Source organism: Scyliorhinus canicula, chromosome 26 (genome assembly GCF_902713615.1).
Source record: "Scyliorhinus canicula chromosome 26, sScyCan1.1, whole genome shotgun sequence".
Lineage (NCBI taxonomy): Eukaryota > Metazoa > Chordata > Chondrichthyes > Carcharhiniformes > Scyliorhinidae > Scyliorhinus > Scyliorhinus canicula.
Window position 1 is genome coordinate 5272084 of NC_052171.1, and position 26502 is coordinate 5298585.

Genomic DNA, 26502 nt, shown 5'->3' on the forward strand with positions numbered 1-26502 from the left:
CTCAGACCCAGGAGGGAATCAGAAACGAGTAGGGGTTACTGTGAGCAGTAACGGCTGAAGCTGCATAGCAAGATCCAACATGTGCATATCCATTTTTAAAAATGAATTCACCCCTATTCAAATAGCTCATCAAAACTCAGAATCACATGGACCTGTTGGACAAACAATGAGAAAATCTCCTAAAATCCTGCCAAATATTTCTCTCCAGACCAACAAAACAGCAAACTAATTCTCATTTTACTCCGTTTTCTGCCTTTGGAATATGTCTGGGTAAAACGGATGTCAGTGAAACATGTCGGGATTCGGCCGTTAATTTCCAGCAAGGAGTAATTTTGGACATTTTCCCTCCTGGATATCCCAGTGCCTCCATCCGAAATTGTTCAGCTATTCCACAATCCAATTCAATTTGCAGAATCTGATCTAGAGATTTGGGTTAACTGCTGCCATTTGTTACTCTGGCGATCGCATTCCGTGCTTCAGCTAAATTCCGTAACGTACCCTCACGAAATAGACATGTCCGCTCCTTTGACACATTTTGACACTTGTTCTTCTTATTTTCTGGTACATGGTGTAAATGACCAAATTGAAAACCAGAAAACAAATGGAGCTATTTGAATAAACACTTTCCACAAGATACGTGATGAGCAGTTAGAAATGGTAAACTTTATCACTTTCCCAGGTGAGCTAACTAATCTGATGTTTGATGTTGTTTGAGTGATGAATACTAACCAGGGCAGCAGGACTGCTTCTCGAAATAGGGCACCTAGATGGGATGTCGGAGCAGCAGATTAGAATTTAACCCAACAGATAGTATCTCTGACTGGAAGCAGACAGAGAGAAATATCCGAACCCGGAGGTGCAGAGGGATCTGGGTGTCCTTGTACATGAATCACAATAAGTTAGTATGGAGGTACAAGTGATTCTTAATGAAAATGTGCTGTTGGCTTTCACTGCAGGAGGAAGAGAATATAACAGTAGAGTAGTTTTACAGCAGCAGTACAGGGCATTGGGCACAACACATTTGATGTATTGTGTAGAGGTTTGATCATCTTATTAAAATACAGACAAAATGGTGTTGGAATTGTGTCAGATAAGGTTCACTGGGGCAGCACGATGGTGCAGTGGGTTAGCCCTGTTGCCTCACGGCGCCGAAGTCCCAGGTTCGATCCCGGCTCTGGGTCACCGTCCGTGTGGAGTTTGCACATTCTCTCTGTGTTTGGGTGGGTTTCGCCCCCACAAAACAAAGATGTGCAAGGTAGCTGAACTGGCTACGCTAAATTGCTCCTTAAATGGAAAAAAAAGGTACTCTAAATTTTAGATAAAAACTGCGGTCTCTCCTGACTGAGCAATGAGAATGAGGCAATGAGCCAGGGCTGAGAGGTACGACATTTCCGGGTCAGTATGAGAGTGCAAAATGCCTGCCATCTAATCAAATGGAGTTTGCATTCGGTATTGAGAGTTACAGCAAACTGATATTTATAACATAATTGGCAGATATTAGCGTGGCTGTTCATTATGTTCCAGCGGCTCTAATCCAAACTCAACAGGCAACAATTTGAATTCTAATCTTTTCAAACGCGACTAGAAGTAGAGCACGGCCTTGGATTGAAACGGATTGGAGTGGAGGGTGAAAGTTAACTTTGTTTAGGTCACCAGTGAAAAGTGTATCTGCTGCTGATTGAACCAGGCACACACACATTTCAGTCACATACATCTTTCCGTACAAGTGTTGTCTCGCCCCGAGGTGACATTTTTAATTGAACTGAAATATTCCTAATCGTTTGCTCCGTGTTCCGTAAGTGTGTAATGGTAGACTATCTAGAAGCGTAAGGATGGGCATTAAGTAGTATCAGGAGAACATTTGACGAAATTAAGTTGCCAGCAACGTCCCACTGGTTATAATGGAGCCCGTTGATCATCACCCACAAGGGCACGGTGTCCCCAGGTGTCCGTGTGTACAGCCGATATCATTCTGGTTATATTTTAATCTGTGAGCAATATTGCATTACTGCAAAAATTGCATGTGTGGCTCTATAAGGGATGTGAAGCCACTGAATTCAAAGATCCCAATATCCGTACTTCCAGAATGCGATGGGAATTCTTACCCCACAGATTGTTAGACACAGACTATTGTTCTGACATTGATTTCCTGTCTCATTGAACTCCATTTCTGACATTCCCATTTCAGGACGACCTGGGGACAATCGGACTATTCCAACAGGTAATCACTCTCCAGTTTCAGATTTTCTACCATGTCAATTATTAAACCACCCCATTAACGCTGAAGTTCGGGTCACATTCTCAATGTTTTTTTTGATCACATATTAAGTTGCTGTCCGCTTATCAGGGGAGCGTGTCCAGCGGACTGTCCCGAATGATCTTTCAGTCCAGCTGACAGACTGCTGCTGTCTTCATTCACAGAGATCACAACTGCAGCACAGTGAAGATCAGAGTGTGAAGAATCGCCTCCACTCACACTGCTGCCGGTCTCCATGTTCCACCTGACCAATCAGCAGTCACACCGAGATCACATGAACACCCAGGCCGAGATTCATTGGCTGTGATGGTCTGAGGTCATTTCTGATCGTTCCTGGGACGCGATCCCATTGTTTTGGTCCAATCAGAATTGAACACAAGGACAACAGATCATTTCTCCCCAGTTCAACTCCCGATCGTTGGAAATTCAAATCTCAGCTGAAACTCACACCAGCTCAATCCCATTGGAATAGCTGTGATGGTGGAAACTTCCCTCCGAATTCAGTTTCCCTGCTCACTTGCACCGCTTAACATTGTGTCACTTTCCCTTTTACCATTCTGAATATTTACTCTGGGATTTATTCGGGTCTGGACACAATCCAATGTTCTTAATGACCCACCTCCCCGTTTAGATGACGAATAGGGACTGGGAGGCTGTGGGTTTTGTGCACTGTTATCCTTGATATTATTTCTGATATTTTACAGAATTACAAACACTGAGACTGGTGGATGGGGGCAGTCCCTGCTCTGGGAGATTGGAGATTCACTACAGGGGTCAGTGGGGGAATGTGCTGGATTCCGATTGGGACGTGCGGGACGCCGCTGTTGTGTGTCGGGGGTTGGACTGCGGGACGGCGCTCTCTGCACCGGGCAGGGCTCACTTTGGAGAAGGAAACGGAACCCATGTGATGGGGAATGTTGGGTGCACCGGGACGGAGAGCGCCCTGTGGCAGTGTCCTTCAGGTCCATGGGGTCACTTCATCGGATTATCACACTACCATGATGCTGGTGTGATCTGCTCAGGTAAGAATCCTCCTGCCGACACACCGGATATGCTGGTTTCATTAAAAGCTGAATAGCAATAATCGGGAAAGTGAGATGATTGTTTCTTTAATTTAATTTATTCATATTCCAATTAAGGGACAATTTAGCGTGGCCAATCCACCTACCCTGCACAGCCTTTGGGTTGTGGGGGTGAGGCAAGCGTAGACACGGGGAGAATGTGCAAATTCCACATGTACAGTGACCCCGGGCTGGGATCGAACCCGGGACCTCGGCGCCGCGAGGTAGCAGTGCTAACCACTGCGCACCGTGCCTCCGGAGACAATAACAAATTCGGAATTCTCCAGTGATTATTCACTATATATTAATATAGGATGACGGTTTGCTTTATTTTATATCCCTAGTTCTGCATTTAACACACACCTCACCAAAAGCAGTAAGGGTGTGATGCTCTTTACATTGACAGTGACGGCAGAAGGAGTTTCCATTGATATTTAGCCTGAAGCCGCAGTGAATGAACTGAATTGATGGAAATGTCACAATCTCCATTCACAAAACCAGCAGCCACTACCTCGCATGCGCCATCCTGCTGGCTCTGCGTCTGCGCAGGCGGCTTGCTGTGAGATGTGATATTTCAGAGGGATTGTGAAGCTGGGATTGAGGAGGGAGTTTTCTCAGACCCAGGACTGTAGGAGGAATGAGGAGGGTTACAGTGGGCAGTAACGACGGAAGCTGAATAGTAAGATCCAAGACGTGAATATCCATTTTAAAAATGTTTTGAGGGCCCATGTTCCATTCCAGCTCCGGGTAACTGTCCGTGTTGAGTTTGCACATTCTCCCCGTGTCTGCCTGTGATCTCAGTCCCACAACCCAAAGATGTTCAGGGTAGGTGGATTGGACACGCTCAATTGTCCCTTAAAGATGAAAAATATAGATACTCCAAATTTTAAATAAGTCTCGAGTTTGTACTGCAGTCTCTCCTGGCTGAGGAGTGAGAATGCTGGAACTGAGCCAGGGCTGAGAGTATCATCATTTCCAGGTCAGTATCAGAGCGCAGAATATCTGCCATGTAATTAAATAGATGTTACATTTCGCATTGAGAGTTACAGCAAACTGACATTTGCAACAGAATTTGCAGATATTAGCGCGGTAATTCATGTTGTTCCCAATGGAACTTGTACAACTCAACAGGATAGAATTTAAATTCTAATCTTTTCAAACTGCAACTGGAAAGAGTAGAGCGTGGTCTTCGATTGCAATCGATTGGACTGGAGGATGAAAGTTAACTTTGTTTAGGTGAGCAGCAAAAACTGGATCTACTGCCGACTGAACACAGGCACACACACATTTCAGTCACATACATTTTTCAGTTCAAGTCTAGCTGAGAAGTGATATATTTCATTTGTGATGTGAGTGTCCCTTTCAGAAAGGGTTTTGTCTTCTCACAGGGCTTCAGTGGTGTCATTGTGTGGGTGGAGCTGGGCTGTGGCTGTGTGAGGTTTTTGGTTTCGCTTTTAGTATGCCTGCTGTGGACTTCAGACAGAGAAAATAAGTGTTTTAGCCTGTCTCTCTCTATTTTCATTCTTGAGAGTTGTTCCAGAAAAAATCCCATTGATTGTAGCTACCTGTTGCTGTGGTAACTTAAAATATATCGTTTGCTTTCTGGAAGGGTTCAAACGTGCTGGTGAGACTAGGATCAGAATCTCAGGGAAAGCCAGTCTTACTCACGTGAGAATGCAGAGTTCAGGGCCACACCCTTGAAAATGCTCTTTTAGTTAACATAAAAGTTATCTGTCTGGTGAACTCCATCATACACTTTGGAGTTTCTAAGCCCTGGCCCATAACACATTGAAATTGAATATTCTAAGTAGTTTGTTCGATGTTCAGTAAGTGTGTAATGGTAGACTATCTAGAAGTGTAAGGATGGGTATTAATTAGTCTCAAGTGAGCAGTTGAGGAAATCATGTTAATTTGGTGTTGTTCATTGGAAACTCCGACAAGTGGAGAACTATCACTGCCTGTTGCAACCAACGTCACACTGGTTATAATGGAGCCCGATGACCATCACCACAAGGGCACCGTGTCCCCAGGTGTCCGTGTTTGCAGCTGATAGCAATCTGGTTACATTTTAGTCACTTAACAATATTGAATTAGTGTTGAAATTGTATGTGTGGCTTTATAAGAAATATGAAGCTACTGAATTCACAGATCCTGACATCTGTTCTTCAGAAAGTGACGGGAATTCTTATCCCACAAATTGTTATATACAGACTATTGTTTTGTCATTGATGAACTGTCTCAATTAACTCCATTTCTGAAATTGCCATTTCAGGAAGCCTTGGGGACAATCGGACTATTCCAACAGGTATTTACTCTCCATTTTCATATTTTCTGCTATGTCAATGATTAATCCAGCCCGTTAACTATGGAGTCTGAGCCACATTCTCAATGCGATTAAGCTGCTGTCCGCTCATCAATCAGAAGGGGAGAGTGTCCCGCGGACTGTCCCGAATGATCTTTCACTCCAGCTGACAGACTGCTGCTGTCTTCATTCACAGAGATCACAACTGCAGCACAGTGAAGATCAGAGTGTGAAGAATCGCCTCGACTCACACTGCTGCCGGTCTCCATGATCCACCTGACCAATCAGCAGTCACACCGAGATCACATGAACACCGAGGCCGAGATTCATTGGCTGTGATGGTCTGAGGTCATTTCTCCTGATCGTTCCTGGGGAGCGGTCCCACTGTTTTGGTCCAATCAGAATTGAACACCAGGGAAACAGATCATTTCTCCTCAGTCCAACTCCCGACCTCTGGAAGATCAAATCTCTGCTGAAACTCACACCAGCTCGATCCCATTGGAATAGCTGTGATGGTGGAAACTTCCCTCTGACTCCAGTCTCTCTGATCACTTATCCCGCTGATCATTGTGTCTCTTTCCCTTTTACCATGCTGAATATTTACACTGGGATTTATTCAGGTCTGAACACAATCCAATGTTCACAATGACCCTTCATCTGGCCATGGGGACGGGCTGGGAGGCTGTGGGTTTTGTGCACTGTTACCCTTGATATTATTTCTGATATTTTACAGAATTACAAACACTGAGACTGGTGGATGGGGGCAGTCCCTGCTCTGGGAGATTGGAGATTCACTACAGGGGTCAGTGGGGGAATGTGCTGGATTCCGATTGGGACGTGCGGGACGCCGCTGTTGTGTGTCGGGGGTTGGACTGCGGGACGGCGCTCTCTGCACCGGGCAGGGCTCACTTTGGAGAAGGAAACGGAACCCATGTGATGGGGAATGTTGGGTGCACCGGGACGGAGAGCGCCCTGTGGCAGTGTCCTTCAGGTCCATGGGGTCACTTTATCGGATTATCACACTACCATGATGCTGGTGTGATCTGCTCAGGTAAGAATCCTCCTGCCGACACACCGGATATGCTGGTTTCATTAAAAGCTGAATAGCAATAATCGGGAAAGTGAGATGATTGTTTCTTTAATTTAATTTATTCATATTCCAATTAAGGGACAATTTAGCGTGGCCAATCCACCTACCCTGCACAGCCTTTGGGTTGTGGGGGTGAGGCAAGCGTAGACACGGGGAGAATGTGCAAATTCCACATGTACAGTGACCCCGGGCTGGGATCGAACCTGGGACCTCGGTGACGCGAGGTAGCAGTGCTAACCACTGCGCACCGTGCCTCCGGAGACAATAACAAATTCGGAATTCTCCAGTGATTATTCACTATATATTAATATAGGATGACGGTTTGCTTTATTTTATATCCCTAGTTCTGCATTTAACACACACCTCACCAAAAGCAGTAAGAGTGTGATGCTCTTTACATTGACAGTGACGGCAGAAGGAGTTTCCATTGATATTTAGCCTGAAGCCGCAGTGAATGAACTGAATTGATGGAAATGTCACAATCTCCATTCACAAAACCAGCAGCCACTACCTCGCATGCGCCATCCTGCTGGCTCTGCGTCTGCGCAGCCGGCTTGCTGTGAGATGTGATATTTCAGAGGGATTGTGAAGCTGGGATTGAGGAGGGAGTTTTCTCAGACCCAGGACTGTAGGAGGAATGAGGAGGGTTACAGTGGGCAGTAACGACGGAAGCTGAATAGTAAGATCCAAGACGTGAATATCCATTTTAAAAATGTTTTGATGTCCCATGTTCCATCCCGGCTCTGGGTAAGTGTCCGTGTGGAGTTTGCACATTCTCCCCGTGTCTGCCTGTGATCTCAGTCCCACAACCCAAAGATGTTCAGGGTAGGTGGATTGGACACGCTCAATTGTCCCTTAAAGATGAAAAATATAGATACTCCAAATTTTAAATAAGTCTCGAGTTTGTACTGCAGTCTCTCCTGACTGGGGAGTGAGAATGCTGGAACTGAGCCAGGGCTGAGAGTATCATCATTTCCAGGTCAGTATCAGAGCGCAGAATATCTGCCATGTAATTAAATAGATGTTACATTTCGCATTGAGAGTTACAGCAAACTGACATTTGCAACAGAATTTGCAGATATTAGCGCGGTAATTCATGTTGTTCCCAATGGAACTTGTACAACTCAACAGGATAGAATTTAAATTCTAATCTTTTCAAACTGCAACTGGAAAGAGTAGAGCGTGGTCTTCGATTGCAATCGATTGGACTGGAGGATGAAAGTTAACTTTGTTTAGGTGAGCAGCAAAAACTGGATCTACTGCCGACTGAACACAGGCACACACACATTTCAGTCACATACATTTTTCAGTTCAAGTCTAGCTGAGAAGTGATATATTTCATTTGTGATGTGAGTGTCCCTTTCAGAAAGGTTTTTGTCTTCTCACAGGGCTTCAGTGGTGTCATTGTGTGGGTGGAGCTGGGCTGTGGCTGTGTGAGGTTTTTGGTTTCGCTTTTAGTATGCCTGCTGTGGACTTCAGACAGAGAAAATAAGTGTTTTAGCCTGTCTCTCTCTATTTTCATTCTTGAGAGTTGTTCCAGAAAAAATCCCATTGATTGTAGCTACCTGCTGCTGTGGTAACTTAAAATATATCGCTTGCTTTCTGGAAGGGTTCAAACGTGCTGGTGAGATTAGGATCAGAATCTCAGGGAAAGCCAGTCTTACTCACGTGAGAATGCAGAGTTCAGGGCCACACCCTTGAAAATGCTCTTTTAGTTAACATAAAAGTTATCTGTCTGGTGAATTCCATCATACACTTTGGAGTTTCTAAGCCCTGGCCCATAACACATTGAAATGGAATATTCTAAGTAGTTTGTTCGATGTTCAGTAAGTGTGTAATGGTAGACTATCTAGAAGTGTAAGGATGGGTATTAATTAGTCTCAAGTGAACAGTTGAGGAAATCATGTTAATTTGGTGTTGTTCATTGGAAACTCCGACAAGTGGAGAACTATCACTGCCTGTTGCAACCAACGTCACACTGGTCATAATGGAGCCCGATGACCATCACCACAAGGGCACCGTGTCCCCAGGTGTCCGTGTGTGCAGCTGATAGCAATCTGGTTACATTTTAGTCACTTAAGAATATTGAATTAGTGTTGAAATTGTATGTGTGGCTTTATAAGGAATATGAAGCTACTGAATTCACAGATCCTGACATCTGTTCTTCAGAAAGTGACGGGAATTCTTATCCCACAAATTGTTATATACAGACTATTGTTTTGTCATTGATGAACTGTCTCAATTAACTCCATTTCTGAAATTCCCATTTCAGGAAGCCTTGGGGACAATCGGACTATTCCAACAGGTATTTACTCTCCATTTTCATATTTTCTGCTATGTCAATGATTAATCCAGCCCGTTAACTATGGAGTCTGAGCCACATTCTCAATGCGATTAAGCTGCTGTCCGCTCATCAATCAGAAGGGGAGAGTGTCCCGCGGACTGTCCCGAATGATCTTTCACTCCAGCTGACAGACTGCTGCTGTCTTCATTCACAGAGATCACAACTGCAGCACAGTGAAGATCAGAGTGTGAAGAATCGCCTCGACTCACACTGCTGCCGGTCTCCATGATCCACCTGACCAATCAGCAGTCAGACCGAGATCACATGAACACCGAGGCCGAGATTCATTGGCTGTGATGGTCTGAGGTCATTTCTCCTGATCGTTCCTGGGGAGCGGTCCCACTGTTTTGGTCCAATCAGAATTGAACACCAGGGAAACAGATCATTTCTCCTCAGTCCAACTCCCGACCTCTGGAAGATCAAATCTCTGCTGAAACTCACACCAGCTCGATCCCATTGGAATAGTTGTGATGGTGGAAACTTCCCTCTGACTCCAGTCTCTCTGATCACTTATCCCGCTGATCATTGTGTCTCTTTCCCTTTTACCATGCTGAATATTTACACTGGGATTTATTCAGGTCTGGACACAATCCAATGTTCACAATGACCCTTCATCTGGCCATGGGGACGGGCTGGGAGGCTGTGGGTTTTGTGCACTGTTACCCTTGATATTATTTCTGATATTTTACAGAATTACAAACACTGAGACTGGTGGATGGTGGCAGTCCCTGCTCTGGGAGATTGGAGATTCACTACAGGGGTCAGTGGGGGAATGTGCTGGATTACGATTGGGACGTGCGGGACGCCGCTGTTGTGTGTCGGGAGCTGGACTGCGGGACGGCGCTCTCTGCAGAGGGAAAGGCTCACTTTGGAGAAGGAAACGGAACCCATGTGATGGGGAATGTTGAGTGCACCGGGACGGAGAGCGCCCTGTGGCAGTGTCCTTCAAGCGCATGGGGTCACTTTACCGGATATTCACACTCCGATGATGCCGGTGTGATCTGCTCAGGTAAGAATCCTCCTGCCGATACACCGGATATGCTGGTTTCATTAAAAGCTGAAGGGCAATAATCGGGAAAGTGAGATGATTCTTTCTTTATTTTAATTTATTCATATTCCAAATAAGGGACAATTTAGCGTGGCCAATCCACCTACCCTGCACAGCCTTTGGGTTGTGGGGGTGAGGCAAGCGTAGACACGGGGACAATGTGCAAATTCCACATGTACAGTGACTCGGGGGTGGGATCGAACCTGGGACCTCGGCGCCGCGAGGCAGCAGTGCTAACCACTGCGCCACCGTGCCTCCGGAGACAAGAACAAATTCGGAATTCTCCAGTGATTAGAACTTAGAACAGTACAGCACAGAACAGGCCCTTCGGCCCTCAATGTTGTGCCGAGCAATGATCACCCTACTCAAACCCACCCTATACCCGTAACCCAACACCCTTAACCTTACTTTTTAGGACACTACGGGCAATTTAGCATGGCCAATCCACCTAACCCGCACATCTTTGGACTGTGGGAGGAAACCGGAGCACTCGGAGGAAACCCACGCACACACGGGGAGGACGTGCAGACTCCGCACAGACAGTGACCCAGTCGGGAATCGAACCTGGGACCCTGGAGCTGTGAAGCATTTATGCTAACCACCATGCTACCATGCTGATTATTCACTTTATATTAATATAGGATGACGGTTTGCTTTATTTTAAATCCCTAGTTCTGCATTTAACACACACCTCACCAAAAGCAGTAACGGTGTGATGCTCTTTACATTGACAGTGACGGCAGGAGGAGTTTCCATTGATATTTAGACTGAAGCCGCAGTGAATGAACTAAACTGATGGAAATGTCACAATCTCCATTCACAAAACCAGCAGCCACTACCGCGCATGCGCCATCCTGCTGGCTCTGCGTCTGCGCAGACCGCTTGCTCTGAGGTGGGATATCTGAGAGGGATTGTGAAGCTGGGACTGAGGAGGGAGCTTTCTCAGACCCAGGAGGATAGAAGGGATGAGTAGGGGTCACAGTGGGCAGTAACGACGGAAGCTGAATAGTAACATCCAAGACGTGAATATCCATTTTAAAAATGTTTTGAGGTCCCATGTTCCATTCCAGCCCCGGGTAACTGTCCGTGTTGAGTTTGCACATTCTCCCCGTGTCTGCCTGGATCTCAGTCCCACAACTCAAAGATGTGCAGGGTGGGTGGATTGGGCACTCTAAATAGAGAAATATGAAAAATATAGATACTTTAAATTTTAAATAAAAACTCGAGTTTGTACTGCAGTCTTTCCTGACTGAGGAATGAGAATGCTGGAACTGAGCCAGGGCTGAGAGATCATCATTTCCAGGTCAGTATCAGAGCGCAGAATATATGCCATGTAATTAAATAGAGTTTACATTTCGGATTGCGAGTTACAGCAAACTAACATTTACAACAGAATGTGCAGATATTAGCGCGGTATTTCATTTTGTTCCCAGCGGAATTTGTACAACTCAACAGACTAGAATTTAAATTCTAAACGATTTAAACTGCAACTGGAAGTAGTAGAGCGTGGTCTTCGATTGCAATCGATTGGACTGGAGGATGAAAGTTAACTTTGTTTAGGTCACCAGTGAAAACTGTATCTACTGCCGACTGAACACAGGCACACACACATTTCAGTCACATACATTTTTCAGTTCAGGTCTAGCTGAGAAGTGATATATTTCATTTGTCATGTGAGTGTCCCTTTCAGAAAGGTTTTTGTCTTCTCACACGGCTTCAGTGGTGTCATTGTGTGGGTGGAGCTGGGCTGTGGCTGTGTGAGGTTTTTGGTTTCGCTTTCAGTATGCCTGCTGTGGACTACAGACAGAGAAAATAAGTGTTTTAGCCTGCCTCTCTCTATTTTCATTCTTGAGAGTTGTTCCAGAAAAAATCCCATTGATTGTAGCTACCTGCTGCTGTGGTAACTTAAAATATATCGTTTGCTTTCTGGAAGGGTTTAAACGTGCTGGTGAGATTAGGGTCAGAATCTCAGGGAAAGCCAGTCTTACTCACGTGAGAATGCAGAGTTCAGAGCCACACCCTTGAAAATGCTCTTTTAGTTACCATAAAGGTTATCTGTCTGGTGAACTCCATCATACACTTTGGAGTTTCTAAGCCCTGGCCCATAACACATTGAAATGGAATATTCTAAATAGTTTGTTCCATGTTCAGTAAGTGTGTAACGGTAGGCTATCTAGAAATGTAAGGATGGTTATTAATTAGTATCAAGTGAACAGTTGAGGAAATCATGTTATTTTGGTGTTGTTCATTGAAAACTCCGACAAGTGGAGAACTACCACCGCCTGTTGCAACCACCGTCACACTGGTTATAATGGAGCCCGATGACCATCACCACAAGGGCACCGTGTCCCCAGGTGTCCGTGTGTACAGCTGATAGCAATCTGGTTACATTTTAGTCACTTCACAATATTGAATTAGTGTTGAAATTGTATGTGTGGCTTTATAAGGAATGTGGAGCTACTGAATTCACAGATCCTGATATCTGTTCTTCAGGAAGTGACGGGAATTATTATCCCACAGATTGTTATATACAGATTATTGTTCTGTCATTGATTTCCTGTCTCATTGAACTCCATTTCTGAAATTCCCATTTCAGGAAGCCTTGGGGACAATCGGACTATTCCAACAGGTATTTACTCTCCATTTCCATATTTTCTGCTATGTCAATGATTAATCCAGCCCGTTAACTATGGAGTCTGAGCCACATTCTCAATGTGATTATGCTGCTGTCCACTTGTCAATCAGAAGGGGAGAGTGTCCCGCGGACTGTCCCGAATGATCTTTCACTCCAGCTGACAGACTGCTGCTGTCTTCATTCACAGAGATCACAACTGCAGCACAGTGAAGATCAGAGTGTGAAGAATCGCCTCCACTCACACTGCTGCCGGTCTCCATGATCCACCTGACCAATCAGCAGTCACACCGAGATTACAAGAACACCGAGGCCGAGATTCATTGGCTGTGATGGTCTGAGGCCATTTCTCCTGATCGTTCCTGGGACGCAGTCCCATTGTTTTGGTCCAATCAGAATTGACCACCAGGACAAGAGATCATTTCTCCCGTCCAACTCCCGACCTCTGGAAGTTTAAATCTATGCTGAAACTCACACCAGCTCGATCCCATTGGAATAGCTGTGATGGTGGAAACTTCCCTCTAATTCCAGCTTCTCTGCTCACTTATCCCCCTTATCATTGTGTCTCTTTCCCTTTTACCATGCTGAATATTTACACTGGGATTTATTCAGGTCTGGACACAATCCAATGTTCACAATGACCCTTCATTTGGCCATGGGGACGGGCGGTGCGCTGGGAGGCTGTGGGTTATGTTCACTTACCCTTGATATTATTTCTGGTATTTTACAGAATTACAAACACTGAGACTGGTGGATGGGGACAGTCCCTGCTCTGGGAGATTGGAGATTCACTACAGGGGTCAGTGGGGGAATGTGCTGGATTCCGATTGGGTCGTGCGGGACGCCGCTGTTGTGTGTCGGGAGCTGGACTGCGGGACTCCGCTCTTTGCACCGGGCAGGGCTCACTTTGGAGAAGGAAACGGAACTCATGTGACAGGAAATATTGAGTGCACCGGGACGGAGAGCGCCCTGTCACAGTGCCCTTCAGTACCATGGGGTCACTATACCGGATTACCACACTTCAATGATGCCGGTGTCATCTGCTCAGGTAAGAATCCTCCTGCCGACACACAGGGTTTGGTGGTTTCCTGAAAAAGCTGAAGGGCAATAATCGGGAAAGTGAGATGATTCTTTCTTTATTTTAATTTATTCATATTCCAAATAAGGGACAAATTAGCGTGGCCAATCCACCTACCCTGCACAGCCTTTGGGTTTTGGGGGGTGAGGCAAGCGTAGACACGGGGACAATGTGCAAATTCCACATGTACAGTGACTCGGGGGTGGGATCGAACCTGGGACCTCGGCGCCGCGAGGCAGCAGTGCTAACCACTGCGCCACCGTGCCTCCGGAGACAAGAACAAATTCGGAATTCTCCAGTGATTAGAACTTAGAACAGTACAGCACAGAACAGGCCCTTCGGCCCTCAATGCTGTGCCGAGCAATGATCATCCTACTCAAACCCACGTATCCACTCTATACCCGTAACCCAACACCCTTAACCTTACTTTTTAGGACACTACGGGCAATTTAGCATGGCCAATCCACCTAACCCGCACATCATTGGACTGTGGGAGGAAACCGGAGCACCCGGAGGAAATCCACGCACACACGGGGAGGACGTGCAGACTCCGCACAGACAGTGACCCAGTCGGGAATCGAACCTGGGACCCTGGAGCTGTGAAGCATTTATGCTAACCACCATGCTACCATGCTGATTATTCACTTTATATTAATATAGGATGACGGTTTGCTTTATTTTAAATCCCTAGTTCTGCATTTAACACACACCTCACCAAAAGCAGTAACGGTGTGATGCTCTTTACATTGACAGTGACGGCAGGAGGAGTTTCCATTGATATTTAGACTGAAGCCGCAGTGAATGAACTAAACTGATGGAAATGTCACAATCTCCATTCACAAAACCAGCAGCCACTACCGCGCATGCGCCATCCTGCTGGCTCTGCGTCTGCGCAGACCGCTTGCTCTGAGGTGGGATATCTGAGAGGGATTGTAAAGCTGGGACTGAGGAGGGAGCTTTCTCAGACCCAGGAGGGAATAAGGGATGAGGAGGGGTCACAGTTGGCAGTAACGGCGGAAGCTGAATAGTAAGATCCAAGACGTGAATATCCATTTTTAAAATGTTTTGAGGTCCCATGTTCCATTCCAGCTCCGGGTAACTGTCCGTGTTGAGTTTGCACATTCTCCCCGTGTCTGCCTGGATCTCAGTCCCACAACCCAAAGATGTGCAGGGTGGGTGGATTGGGCACTCTAAATAGTGAAATATGAAAAATATAGATACTTTAAATTTTAAATAAAAACTCGAGTTTGTACTGCAGTCTTTCCTGACTGAGGAATGAGAATGCTGGAACTGAGCCAGGGCTGAGAGATCATCGTTTCCAGGTCAGTATCAGAGCGCAGAATATATGCCATGTAATTAAATAGAGTTTACATTTCGGATTGCGAGTTACAGCAAACTAACATTTACAACAGAATGTGCAGATATTAGCGCGGTATTTCATTTTGTTCCCAGCGGAACTTGTACAACTCAACAGACTAGAATTTAAATTCTAAACGATTTGAAATGAAAATGAAATGAAAATCGCTTATTGTCACGAGTAGGCTTCAATGAAGTTACTGTGAAAAGCCCCTAGTCGCCACATTCCGGCGCCTGTCCGGGGAGGCTGGTACGGGAATTGAACCGTGCTGCTGGCCTGCTTGGTCTGCTTTAAAAGCCAGCGATTTAGCCGAGTGAGCTAAACCAGCCCCTAGTGAGCTAAACCAGCCCCTGAGCTAAACCAGCCCCTTTAAACTGCAACTGGAAGTAGTAGAGCGTGGACTTCGATTGAAATGAATTGGAGTGGAGGATGAAAGTTAACTTTGTTTAGGTCACCAGTGAAAACTGTATCTGCTGCCGACTGAACACAGGCACACACACATTTCAGTCACATACATTTTTCAGTTCAAGTCTAGCTGAGAAGTGATATATTTCATTTGTGATGTGAGTGTCCCTTTCAGAAAGGTTTTTGTCTTCTCACACGGCTTCAGTGGTGTCATTGTGTGGGTGGAGCTGGGCTGTGGCTGTGTGAGGTTTTTGTTTGTAATTTTTTTTTAATTGAGTTTTCATATTTTATATTTGACAAATTACAAGTTATTAGAGAGAGAAAAAAAAAGGAAAACAGAAAAATTTAACATGAATATTTACAGGTAAGCATCTTCATAACAATAATTGTGGCCGCCCCCTTTAGCCAGCATACATATTTTACATTCCCCAATATGGCCGAGGCCCATGTTTATAGGCATTTATTTATAGTTTGGTTTTGGGCCTTGGCTTGCCATCAAACCCCCATACCGAGCCCGTAGCCCCCCCCCCCTCCCCCCGGCTACCTTCCCCCGATTCCCGTCCATTGTCCCCTGGTTCTTGGCCACCCGACTATTCTTCCTCATGTACATTGGCCACAAACAGGTCCCGGAACAATTGCATGAATGGCTCCCACGTTCTATGGAAGCCGTCGTCCGACCCTCGGATGGCGAATTTGATTTTCTCCATTTGGAGAGATTCCGAGAGGTCGGACAGCCAGTCTGCAGTCTGGGTGGTGCTGCTGACCGCCAGCCAAACAGGATTCTACGGCGGGAAATCAGGAGGCAAAGGCAAGGGCGTCTGCCCTCCTCCCCAGGAATAGATCTGGCTGGTCTGAAACCCCGAAGTCCGCCACTATCGGGCATGGCTCCACCCTCACCCCCACCACTTTGGACATAGCCTCGAAGAAGGCTGTCCAGTACTCCACAAGTCTGGGGCAAAACCAGAACATGTTGGCGTGGTTGGCCGGGCCTCTTTGGCACCGCTCACATTTGTCCTCCACCTCCGGGAAGAACCTACTCATACGGTTTCTCGTTAAGTGGGCTCTATGTACCACTTTTAGTTGCGTCAGGCTGAGCCTTGCGCACGTGGAGGTGGAGTTGACCCTATGCAGTGCTTCGCTCCAGAGTCCCCACCCTATCTCCATCCCCAGGCCGTCCTCCCATTTCCTTCTTGTTGTGTCCAGTACGGTGTCGTCCCTATCTACCAGTCGGTCATACATGTCACTACAGTTCCCTTTCTCTAGGATACTTGCGTCCAGTAGGTCTTCCAGTAGTGTCTGTCGTGGCGGTTGTGGGTACGTCCTTGTCTCCTTTCGTAGGAAGTTTTTGAGCTGCAGGTACCGTAGCTCGTTCCCCCCAGCTAGCTGAAATTTCTCTGTCAGTTCGTCCAGTGTTGCGATCCTGTCGTCCGTGTATAGGCTGTGTGAGGTTTTTGGTTTCGCTTTCAGTATGCCTGCTGTGGACTACAGACAGAGAAAATAAGTGTTTTACCCTGCCTCTCTCTATTTACATTCTTGAGAGTTGTTCCAGAAAAAATCCCATTGATTGTAGCTACCTGCTGCTGTGGTAATTTAAAATATATCGTTTGCTTTCTGGAAGGGTTTAAACGTGCTGGTGAGATTAGGGTCAGAATCTCAGGGAAAGCCAGTCTTACTCACGTGAGAATGCAGAGTTCAGAGCCACACCCTTGAAAATGCTCTTTTAGTTAACATAAAAGTTATCTGTCTGGTGAACTCCATCATACACTTTGGAGTTTCTAAGCCCTGGCCCATAACACATTGAAATGGAATATTCTAAATATTTTGTTCCATGCTCAGTAAGTGTGTAACGGTAGACTATCTAGAAATGTAAGGATGGGTATTAATTAGTATCAAGTGAACAGTTGAGGAAATCATATTATTTTGGTGTTGTTCATTGGAAACTCCGACAAGTGGAGAACTATCACTGCCTGTTGCAACCAACGTCACACTGGTTATAATGGAGCCCGATGACCATCACCACAAGGGCACCGTGTCCCCAGGTGTCCGTGTGTACAGCTGATAGCAATCTGGTTACATTTTAGTCACTTCACAATATTGAATTAGTGTTGAAATTGTATGTGTGGCTTTATAAGGAATGTGGAGCTACTGAATTCACAGATCCTGATATCTGTTCTTCAGGAAGTGACGGGAATTATTATCCCACAGATTGTTATATACAGATTATTGTTCTGTCATTGATTTCCTGTCTCATTGAACTCCATTTCTGAAATTCCCATTTCAGGAAGCCTTGGGGACAATCGGACTATTCCAACAGGTATTTACTCTCCATTTCCATATTTTCTGCTATGTCAATGATTAATCCAGCCCGTTAACTATGGAGTCTGAGCCACATTCTCAATGTGATTAAGCTGCTGTCCGCTCATCAATCAGAAGGGGAAAGTGTCCCGCGGACTGTCCCGAATGATCTTTCACTCCAGCTGACAGACTGCTGCTGTCTTCATTCACAGAGATCACAACTGCAGCACAGTGAAGATCAGAGTGTGAAGAATCGCCTCGACTCACACTGCTGCCGGTCTCCATGATCCACCTGACCAATCAGCAGTCACACCGAGATTACAAGAACACCGAAGCCGAGATTCATTGGCTGTGATGGTCTGAGGCCATTTCTCCTGATCGTTCCTGGGACGCGGTCCCATTGTTTTGGTCCAGGACAAGAGATCATTTCTCCCGTCCAACTCCCGACCTCTGGAAGTTTAAATCTATGCTGAAACTCACACCAGCTCGATCCCATTGGAATAGCTGTGATGGTGGAAACTTACCTCTAACTCCAGCTTCTCTGCTCACTTATCCCGCTTATCATTGTGTCTCTTTCCCTTTTACCATGCTGAATATTTACACTGGGATTTATTCAGGTCTGAACACAATCCAATGTTCACAATGATCTTCATTTGGCCATGGGGACGGGCGGTGCGCTGGGAGGCTGTGGGTTTTGTTCACTTACCCTTGATATTATTTCTGGTATTTTACAGAATTACAAACACTGAGACTGGTGGATGGGGGCAGTCCCTGCTCTGGGAGATTGGAGATTCACAACAGGGGTCAGTGGGGGAATGTGCTGGATTCCGATTGGGACGTGCGGGACGCCGCTGTTGTGTGTCGGGAGCTGGACTGCGGGACTCCGCTCTTTGCACCGGGCAGGGCTCACTTTGGAGAAGGAAATGGAACTTATGTGACAGGAAATATTGAGTGCACCGGGACGGAGAGCGCCCTGTCACAGTGCCCTTCAGTACCATGGGGTCACTATACCGGATTACCACACTTCAATGATGCCGGTGTCATCTGCTCAGGTAAGAATCCTCCTGCCGACACACAGGGTTTGGTGGTTTCCTGAAAAAGCTGAAGTGCAATAATCGGGAAAGTGAGATGATAATAATTCCGGAATTCTCCAGTGATTATTCACATCTGAGTAATATTAGCATCACGGTTTGATTTACTTTATATCCCTACTATCGCATTTAATAAACGTCTCCACCAAAAGCAGTAAGTTTCTGGTGCTCTTTATATCACAATGAAGGCAGAAGAAGTTTCTCTTGATATTCAGCCTCAAGCCGCAGCCAATGAGCTGAACTGAAATGCCAGTGTCCCTCCATTCACAAAACCAGCAGCCACTACCGCGCAAGCGCCATCCTGCTGTGATTGAGCGTTCCTTTTCCTGATGCACTAACCTAGAACAATTCTTCCTGTAAGTGAGAACACAGATATTCAGGATGCAGTAATACAGTATCTTTTATTGCTCTAAACCTGATAGCTTCCATCCGAATTTCCTCAGCTCCCACTCTATTTGCAGACACTGATAACTCTGTGCCCCACAAGCCAGTTTAAGTATATTTAATATTAGGAGTTCTGTCTCTGTGCTAAATATAAACACTGACACTCCCCACCACAGAAATATGTCGCATTGTTTGTGGCATCTTGATTTAAGCTCATGGACATTATTTCTTCGCAATTTTGTCAGAACTAGATTTTGAAACTAAAAGCGAAACAAACATGGAAATACCTTAACCAAAATGTTTATGAGACACCTGGACAGATAGAAATTGATAACATCCGCGTTTTCCCTCACACGTGGACATGATGAACTCGCAGTGGATAGGGCAGGGGTGGGGTCTCGCCTGATTGAGGCATGAGATTGTTCATGAGGTTATATAAACTATCACAACCCTTTTTAATAATAAAGTGTCTTATAATGGTCACTGCATATTGAAATGTATTTCTCAGGACGCAGCAAGCCCAGACTGGTGAATGGAAGCAGTCCCTGTGCAGGAAGACTGGAGATTTACTCTCGAGGATCCTGGGCTACAGTGTGGGGTAATGAAGCCTCCAGGGCATCATTGGATGCAGACATTGTTTGTAAGGAGCTGGAATGTGGCTCTGGAGTAGCAATGCCGCTGAACTCTCATTTTGGGGAAGGATCAGGGCATGTTATCGGACCGCCTGGCTGTGGACACCAGCAGGACATTGGAGTGATCTGTTCAGGTACAAACTCAAATAGTTGGAGGAACAGTTTAGTCCACAAAACCGATGCGGCCGCAGCAAGACAGATCGTAACAGGTCAGAAAAATTCCCACCTTGATGAATGGTAGGCGTTACCCAGAGGCAATTGACGAATGTAGATGACAACACCGATAGGTGTACTTGTGGGCAAGCGTCACTGATACTTTGTGAGTACAGTGGCCCTGTTTCTCTTCCTGCCACATGAGCCATTGCCATTAATGTCACAGATTGAATCTCTGACCACCCGTCAAAGGTGGGAAAATGCAGAGACGACTGTTGCGGATGAACTTGAAATGGGAATTCTGCACAAGTTTCTAATTGAGGCCATTGGGTTAGAATGGGGAAGGCGGTGGGAACAAGGTTAATATTTTATGCACACTGGGTGACAACGAATATCCTATGATGACGGTTTTGAAAGCCTGTATCTCATTGTTTAGACTGTGTCTAGCTGAAAAAGAGAGCAATAGACTAGGCACCTGGGACAGCTTTCATTGGGTTTACAAGCTGTGGAATCCACCTTCGCAGAAATCTAGTGGTTCTCCATGAAACAGGAATTAAGTGAGAGAGTAAATTTCAGCTTGTGGTCAGAACAGAGACGGGCCAATGTATTAGAGTGTTATTGAATGTGCCCGAGGGAAAGCTTTACCACCAGAACCGTCATTACCTGAGTGAAAGCGGATCTGCCGAAGTTTCCATTGTTGCTGATATGTGTATCTGGAGATCTGCGTTGATGTCGGCTGCTGGAAGATCAGACTCTGTGTATGGAAGAGTGGTTGAAATCCAGTGGAGGGTGATACTGTTCTAGATATATGCTTAAAGAGCTGCCTGAGAAATACTAGCTATTTAACGTGTAATTTATAGTTTAGACTGAATACAATTTTTCAGTAGGGTCGTGTTGATGTTTTGTTGATTTTGGTATGATTGTTGCAAAAAAAGTTTTAAAAGATGGGAGTTTCTCTATCCGTTTCTTCCATTGTGGCCGTTTGGGAAGGATGGTTCTTTGAGCTGATTGATGTCTGTTGCGAACATGAGCGCTCGTCCGGGAGTGTCTGGAATTGAGAACGGTTGAACAAGAAGTTGTGAATCTTAGCAATATGATTCTGGGGGACTAATACAAAATTAATGTCCGTTTGGGACTAATGACCCGCCTGAAGAACATAAAGTTTGGAAAATGAACGATGAAGCAGTGGCAGATTATTTGTAATAGATTCAGAATCTTGTTGGTATCAGAACGCAATTTGGAAACTTGCAGAGAAACTGGAGCGAGGTTGACAGTTGAAGTAAATCTGGCCCCATTGAGAAATATTACAAAGAAAAAGATTAGTATGCACCTCGCATTATGGAGTATGGAGAATAAATTTGCTTCCAGGGGACGGATCTATTATTTTTTTCATAAGCCGGCAAAGGCAAAGGCTGATTGTTGGAACTGGAATAAGAAGACCGCAGCATTGGCACAATCACATGGTGTCGCTGCAGTTTAGTACAATCGTTGCAGTTGTAGTACAATAGTAAGATGAGCATTAATACTGCCAGTAGCAGTAATTATGATTGTGATAATCATAGTTATACAAGTAGTGCTCTGCATGTTTGTGAACATATTTGCTAATGTTTCGTATAGCTGTAAAGAGATGAATGAAGAATCAGTTTTATTTTCAGTTCGGCTATGAAAATTGAGGATATTTTTGCTATTTGTTAATATTATCATTGTTCTGATAACCATTTAGACCACAAGGATCTCAGACTGGTATCTGAGCACAGCCGATGTTCCGGCCGACTGGAAATACAACATGGAGAGCAGTGGGGAACACTGTGTGATGTTGACGTTGGTTTAGAAGATGCCGACGTGATCTGTGAACACCTTCACTGTGGAGCAGCAACCGTGACACCGGGAAGAGCTCACTTTGGAAAGGGATCCGGCCCAGTGTGGAAAGAAATCTACAGATGCCGGGGAGATGAGTCCCGGCTCTGGAATTGTTCTGTTTCACCGCGGGTGGAGTTCAGCTGCTCACATGAAAATGATGCCAGTGTTATCTGCTCGGGTGAGTCCTCCAACTCTATCGGCCAGAAATATATCAGCTGTTCATGTTACCTTCTGCATGAATCTAGATTGGGTTGTCTTTGTCTCCAAATATTTCGCAGCTCATTTGGTAATAAAGTAAATGTGATGGTCTCCTTAAACAGCTAGAGTTACTGTTGTCCATCCACAGTGCTTTTCGGAAGTGGATTGTCCTCTTTAACCCACCGACAATCGAAACAACAATGATACATTTTCAAAGCGGGATGGCTGGAAATTTATCAGAAATTGGTAATGGTGATGTCGATCCCACCTCCCCTGCCGTTGTCCTTCTATTGGGTGCGTTCAAAGATGTCTGAGCGAGTTCCGACAGCACATCTTGCAGAGATTCCATACACCACGTCTATCTACACTGTGTCAGTGATAGAGAGAGTATGATTGAATGTTTAAAGGGTGGCATTCAAATGGATTGCTAGATCCTGGATGCTATCGTCTTTCTCGAGGACTATTGAAGCTGCTTCCATTTATACATGGAAAATTCCCTCACACCTGATTTGTGACCGAGGGGTCAGCGTTTCAAATTAAGGTGTCTCCAATTTTCGATGCAGTAAATGGGATACTGATCCTTCCGCTTAACCATTGTTCTCACTGTTCATTATGTAGATGCAAGTTGGTCGCTGAGACTGATTGATGGGGGAAGCCGGTGTGATGGGCGAGTGGAGATTTACTACGATGGAGCCTGGCGCAGAGTCCAGGACAACCTCTGGGACCTGAATGATGCCCATGTGGTCTGTAGACAGCTGGGCTGCGGCGACGGAATAGCTGCTTACAATTCCTCAAAGAGCGGAGAGAGTGCAAGATCAGTGTGGTTAACTGATATCCAGTGTAATGGAAATGAAACGCATCTCCAGAACTGCAGCTCTTCGCTGTTCGATTCATCTCCTATTGCCAGCACCGGTATAGGAGTTCTGTGCTCAGGTGAAAAAAAGGTTTCATACGAAAGCAGTTATTTAGCCTCAAGGTGTGAGTGCGAAGCGAAAAGATACAAAGGGATAGGAATAGCAAGGAAGGTTTGAATTTTTGTTGCACTTTTATCAAAGGCAACAGACAAAATGAACTGCGTCAGCGCGCGAATCAGACAGCAAACTGAGACAAGGAGACATGTGACGAAACCCTGTTCATTGGTGAGGATGTTAAGACAACTTATCATTGCTGGCAAGAAACAGATATTTACAGAGGCATTTCCATTCTTGGGTGCAGGGCAACAGGAGACAGGGGCGAGGTTGATGCAGGAGAGCGGGCTGCTGGTGTGTATCCCAATTGTATGGCCATGGGAGTGGGGTGTGGAGCCTGAATGCAGCTGAGAATGGTTACTTTCAAACTGGGGGCATTGGAGCAGGGGAGGGGAGGGTGGGGCGAGAGGGTGGCTGATGACAATATTGACCAGCGAGGAAGGAAATGTTGCTGAATGGCATGTGGTGCCGTTCAGGCAACAGTGCTATGGGCTGAATTGAAGTTCATGATGGGTGCCGGGTGGCAGGCTAGCCAGGTTGGGATTGAATCTTTGATTCTGGGAGTTGCAAAGGCTATGTTGGTGTTCGGAGACTGAAAGTGTGTAGGTTCCATTGCGCAGTGTTTTGCAGATGTACTAGTGTGAGAAAGCATATGAAAGATGCGTGTGTGGACTGATGTTCTCGGCTCTACTGATTTACAAACAGCAACACGCATTGGAAATTACATTTAAACCAATAGCATGAGTGGAAGATCTAATAAGGACAAACTCAAATAGAAATACACAATGTACACAGAATTCAGAACAGAAATGGGAGAATTGGAAGCCATAAACCTTGTCCTCAGATGTGCGAATATCTAATACATTCATGCGTTCCACATTCTTTGTCACATTGGACGTACGTTCTGCCATAGACACTCATTTAACTGTCACGGTGTAAAGGCAGATGTCAGTTTTCCTTGAGAGTACACAGCGGGAAAGATTGAGTGCTGAACTGAGTGTGTATTAGAAATGTAACCTTCCTGTATTACTGTCGAACAGATCACATGCAGCTCAGGCTGTCTGACGGTGGAAGCCAATGCACTGGCCGTGTGGAGGTTTATTACAATAAGAGCTGGGGCTCAGTTTGTGATGATTCCTGGGATTTAACCGACGCTGACGTGGTTTGCAAACAGCTGGGTTGTGGCAATGCATTGGAGATGTCGATTACTGCTTCTTGTGAGCCGGACTCAGGCCCAGTTTGGTTGGACGATCTAAAGTGTTCCGGTAACGAGTCGTTTCTCTGGAACTGTCCCTCAGCATCATGGGGCAACCACGACTGCTCCCACAAGGAAGATGTGAGGATCATGTGTTCAGGTAAGGATGCAGTCAATGTGTGGATTGGCTGAGGCTTCACACGGGTGATATTACACTGAATTACATAGAAACAAAGGTACAGAATCGGGCCTTGCCACTAATCTGGTTTGCGTGATATTTGTACTGTACATTAGAATCAGCTTGCAATACCCCCCTCTAACTCTATCTGCCTACCCTTATATTCTCTTTCCCCTCCTGTAATTGTCTAATTTCACCTCGCGCACAGCGATTCTAATCGACCCAACTGATGTAACGCGTCTACGTTGCACCAGCTCAGCAGGGTCTGGGAGAAGACATACAGATTCTGCTGACTTTCCTGATGCAATGATTAATTGCATGTTTCTGATCCAAACGTTAGACTCTAAGACTGGATAAGAGATTAGCGCCTCTATATTACCAGATCTCTTTGCTGCTACATATCATTCAGGCTCTTATTATCCCAGCAGTCTGTGGCATCTTTATTCGCTGACAAAAATTCACCACTTTAGACTTCACGGGAGGAAAATTAATTGTCAGTAGGCAGGTCATTTTCTTCTGGTTAATTCATATTTTCTTATATCAAGGAGCACTCCTTCTTTCTATTAACTATACTGGACAATTTACGGTCATTAAAATAATTGGAGATTATATTTATTCCCCAAGTCCAAAGGGTTCATCTAAATGTGGACCAGCACTGGCCTTAATGGCGTGTAGAACTCCTACCACCATTGTTATCAGTATTCTGTTTATTCTGCCACTGATTCCCTCACTCTACATGCCCTGGCCTCAGTCATGGTCTAATGTGTTCAACCTTCATTTTGAAAATTCACGTATATTTCCTAGCTATCTTTCTGTAACTTCTTCAATTAATGCAATAAGATTCAATATGCACAATCTAAATCCTTGTTGATTTATGGATTCCAGTTTTTTTCCATTATATTTTTGAAATAAGTATCGCCAATCAGTGAACATAAACTACAGAATGTGTTGAACATTGCAGCATGAAGAGTTATCAATCGGGATATTTCTTATTTCATTGACAGACCACAAGGACCTGAGACTGGTGAATGGAGGTCACCGCTGTGAGGGGAGAGTGGAAATCTTCTACAATGGGAGTTGGGGAACAGTGTGCTCGGATATACTGCGCTCAAATGATGCAAAAGTGATCTGTAAACAGTTACAGTGTGGCAGCGTCCAATCTGTTCAGTTTGGGGCTGGGATGTTCGGAGAAGGAAGCGGACCTATCCGACAGAGCGAAATGGGGTGTACATCACAGGAGTCGAGCATTTGGCAGTGTGTGTCAGACTCACAGGGAGTAAATGGCTGTAATCACCGGGATGATGCCGGTGTTGTTTGTTCAGGTAACACACAGCAAAACTCGGAATGTTCTGGCGTCATTTCAAACATTGTTCACCAATGCAGTCAGCAAATTTCTCTTCTTAACAGGAGCCAACGTAACGAAGGAGCCGCCCCACAGTTCAATGGACTGCCCTCCAGAATCAGGTACTTGCTGCTATTTGATATACCGAATAGCTGATACATTCCCGGCTCCTGCTACATAACTGATAATCATTGATTCTCTTTGACAGATTTGGGACACCATTTGCGCCTGGTTGGTGGTAGCACTAACTGCTCTGGGAGAGTGGAGATATTGTACAATAAACTTTGGGGCACTGTTTGTGACGATTCCTGGGATATGGCCGACGCCAATGTTGTCTGCAGACAGCTGGCCTGTGGTTCCGCTCAGTTGGCCCATGGAGCTGCCGCTTTCCCCCAGGGTGACGGTGTTATCTGGCTGGATAAGGTGAAGTGCACCGGAAGTGAATTCTATCTGTCCGACTGCCCCTCCTCATCATTAGCTCAATCTGACTGTAATCACAAGGAAGATGCCAGGGTGATTTGTTCCGGTAAGATCACACTGTGGTCAACTGTGCACATGACTGGTTGTTTTAGACATTTAGGAACGTCTTTCTGAAGCAAAACACCAGCAATTGAAGCTCATATCATTGTACA

The 26502-nt window shown here is 45.5% G+C and overlaps 3 protein-coding genes across 3 annotated transcripts in view; all 3 read left to right on the plus strand.

Moving 5' to 3' along the window:
- LOC119957544 (deleted in malignant brain tumors 1 protein-like) overlaps positions 1 to 21795 on the plus strand; it is a 41242-nt gene extending 19447 nt beyond the window's left edge. The window contains exons 4-12 of the mRNA XM_038785691.1: positions 2962 to 3289; positions 6361 to 6671; positions 8983 to 9015; positions 9746 to 10063; positions 12699 to 12731; positions 13465 to 13782; positions 18604 to 18921; positions 19853 to 20213; positions 21747 to 21795. Coding sequence (XP_038641619.1) covers positions 2962 to 3289; positions 6361 to 6671; positions 8983 to 9015; positions 9746 to 10063; positions 12699 to 12731; positions 13465 to 13782; positions 18604 to 18921; positions 19853 to 20213; positions 21747 to 21795 — 2069 coding nt within the window. The remainder of the gene's footprint in view (positions 1 to 2961; positions 3290 to 6360; positions 6672 to 8982; positions 9016 to 9745; positions 10064 to 12698; positions 12732 to 13464; positions 13783 to 18603; positions 18922 to 19852; positions 20214 to 21746) is intronic.
- Positions 21796 to 21824: 29 nt separating this feature from the next.
- Positions 21825 to 23218, plus strand: LOC119957545 (deleted in malignant brain tumors 1 protein-like; the record flags this gene model as incomplete). The annotated part of the gene is made up of 2 exons (XM_038785692.1): positions 21825 to 22167; positions 22806 to 23218. Coding segments are annotated over 2 exons (756 nt in total), but the record flags the coding sequence as incomplete, so codon positions are not given.
- A 982-nt stretch (positions 23219 to 24200) lies between these two features.
- The window catches only part of LOC119957546 (deleted in malignant brain tumors 1 protein-like), a 76139-nt gene continuing 73837 nt past the window's right edge, over positions 24201 to 26502 (plus strand). Inside the window, exons 1-4 of the mRNA XM_038785693.1 lie at positions 24201 to 24510; positions 25533 to 25850; positions 25936 to 25992; positions 26079 to 26396. Of these exons, the coding sequence (XP_038641621.1) occupies positions 24201 to 24510; positions 25533 to 25850; positions 25936 to 25992; positions 26079 to 26396 (1003 nt within the window). The remainder of the gene's footprint in view (positions 24511 to 25532; positions 25851 to 25935; positions 25993 to 26078; positions 26397 to 26502) is intronic.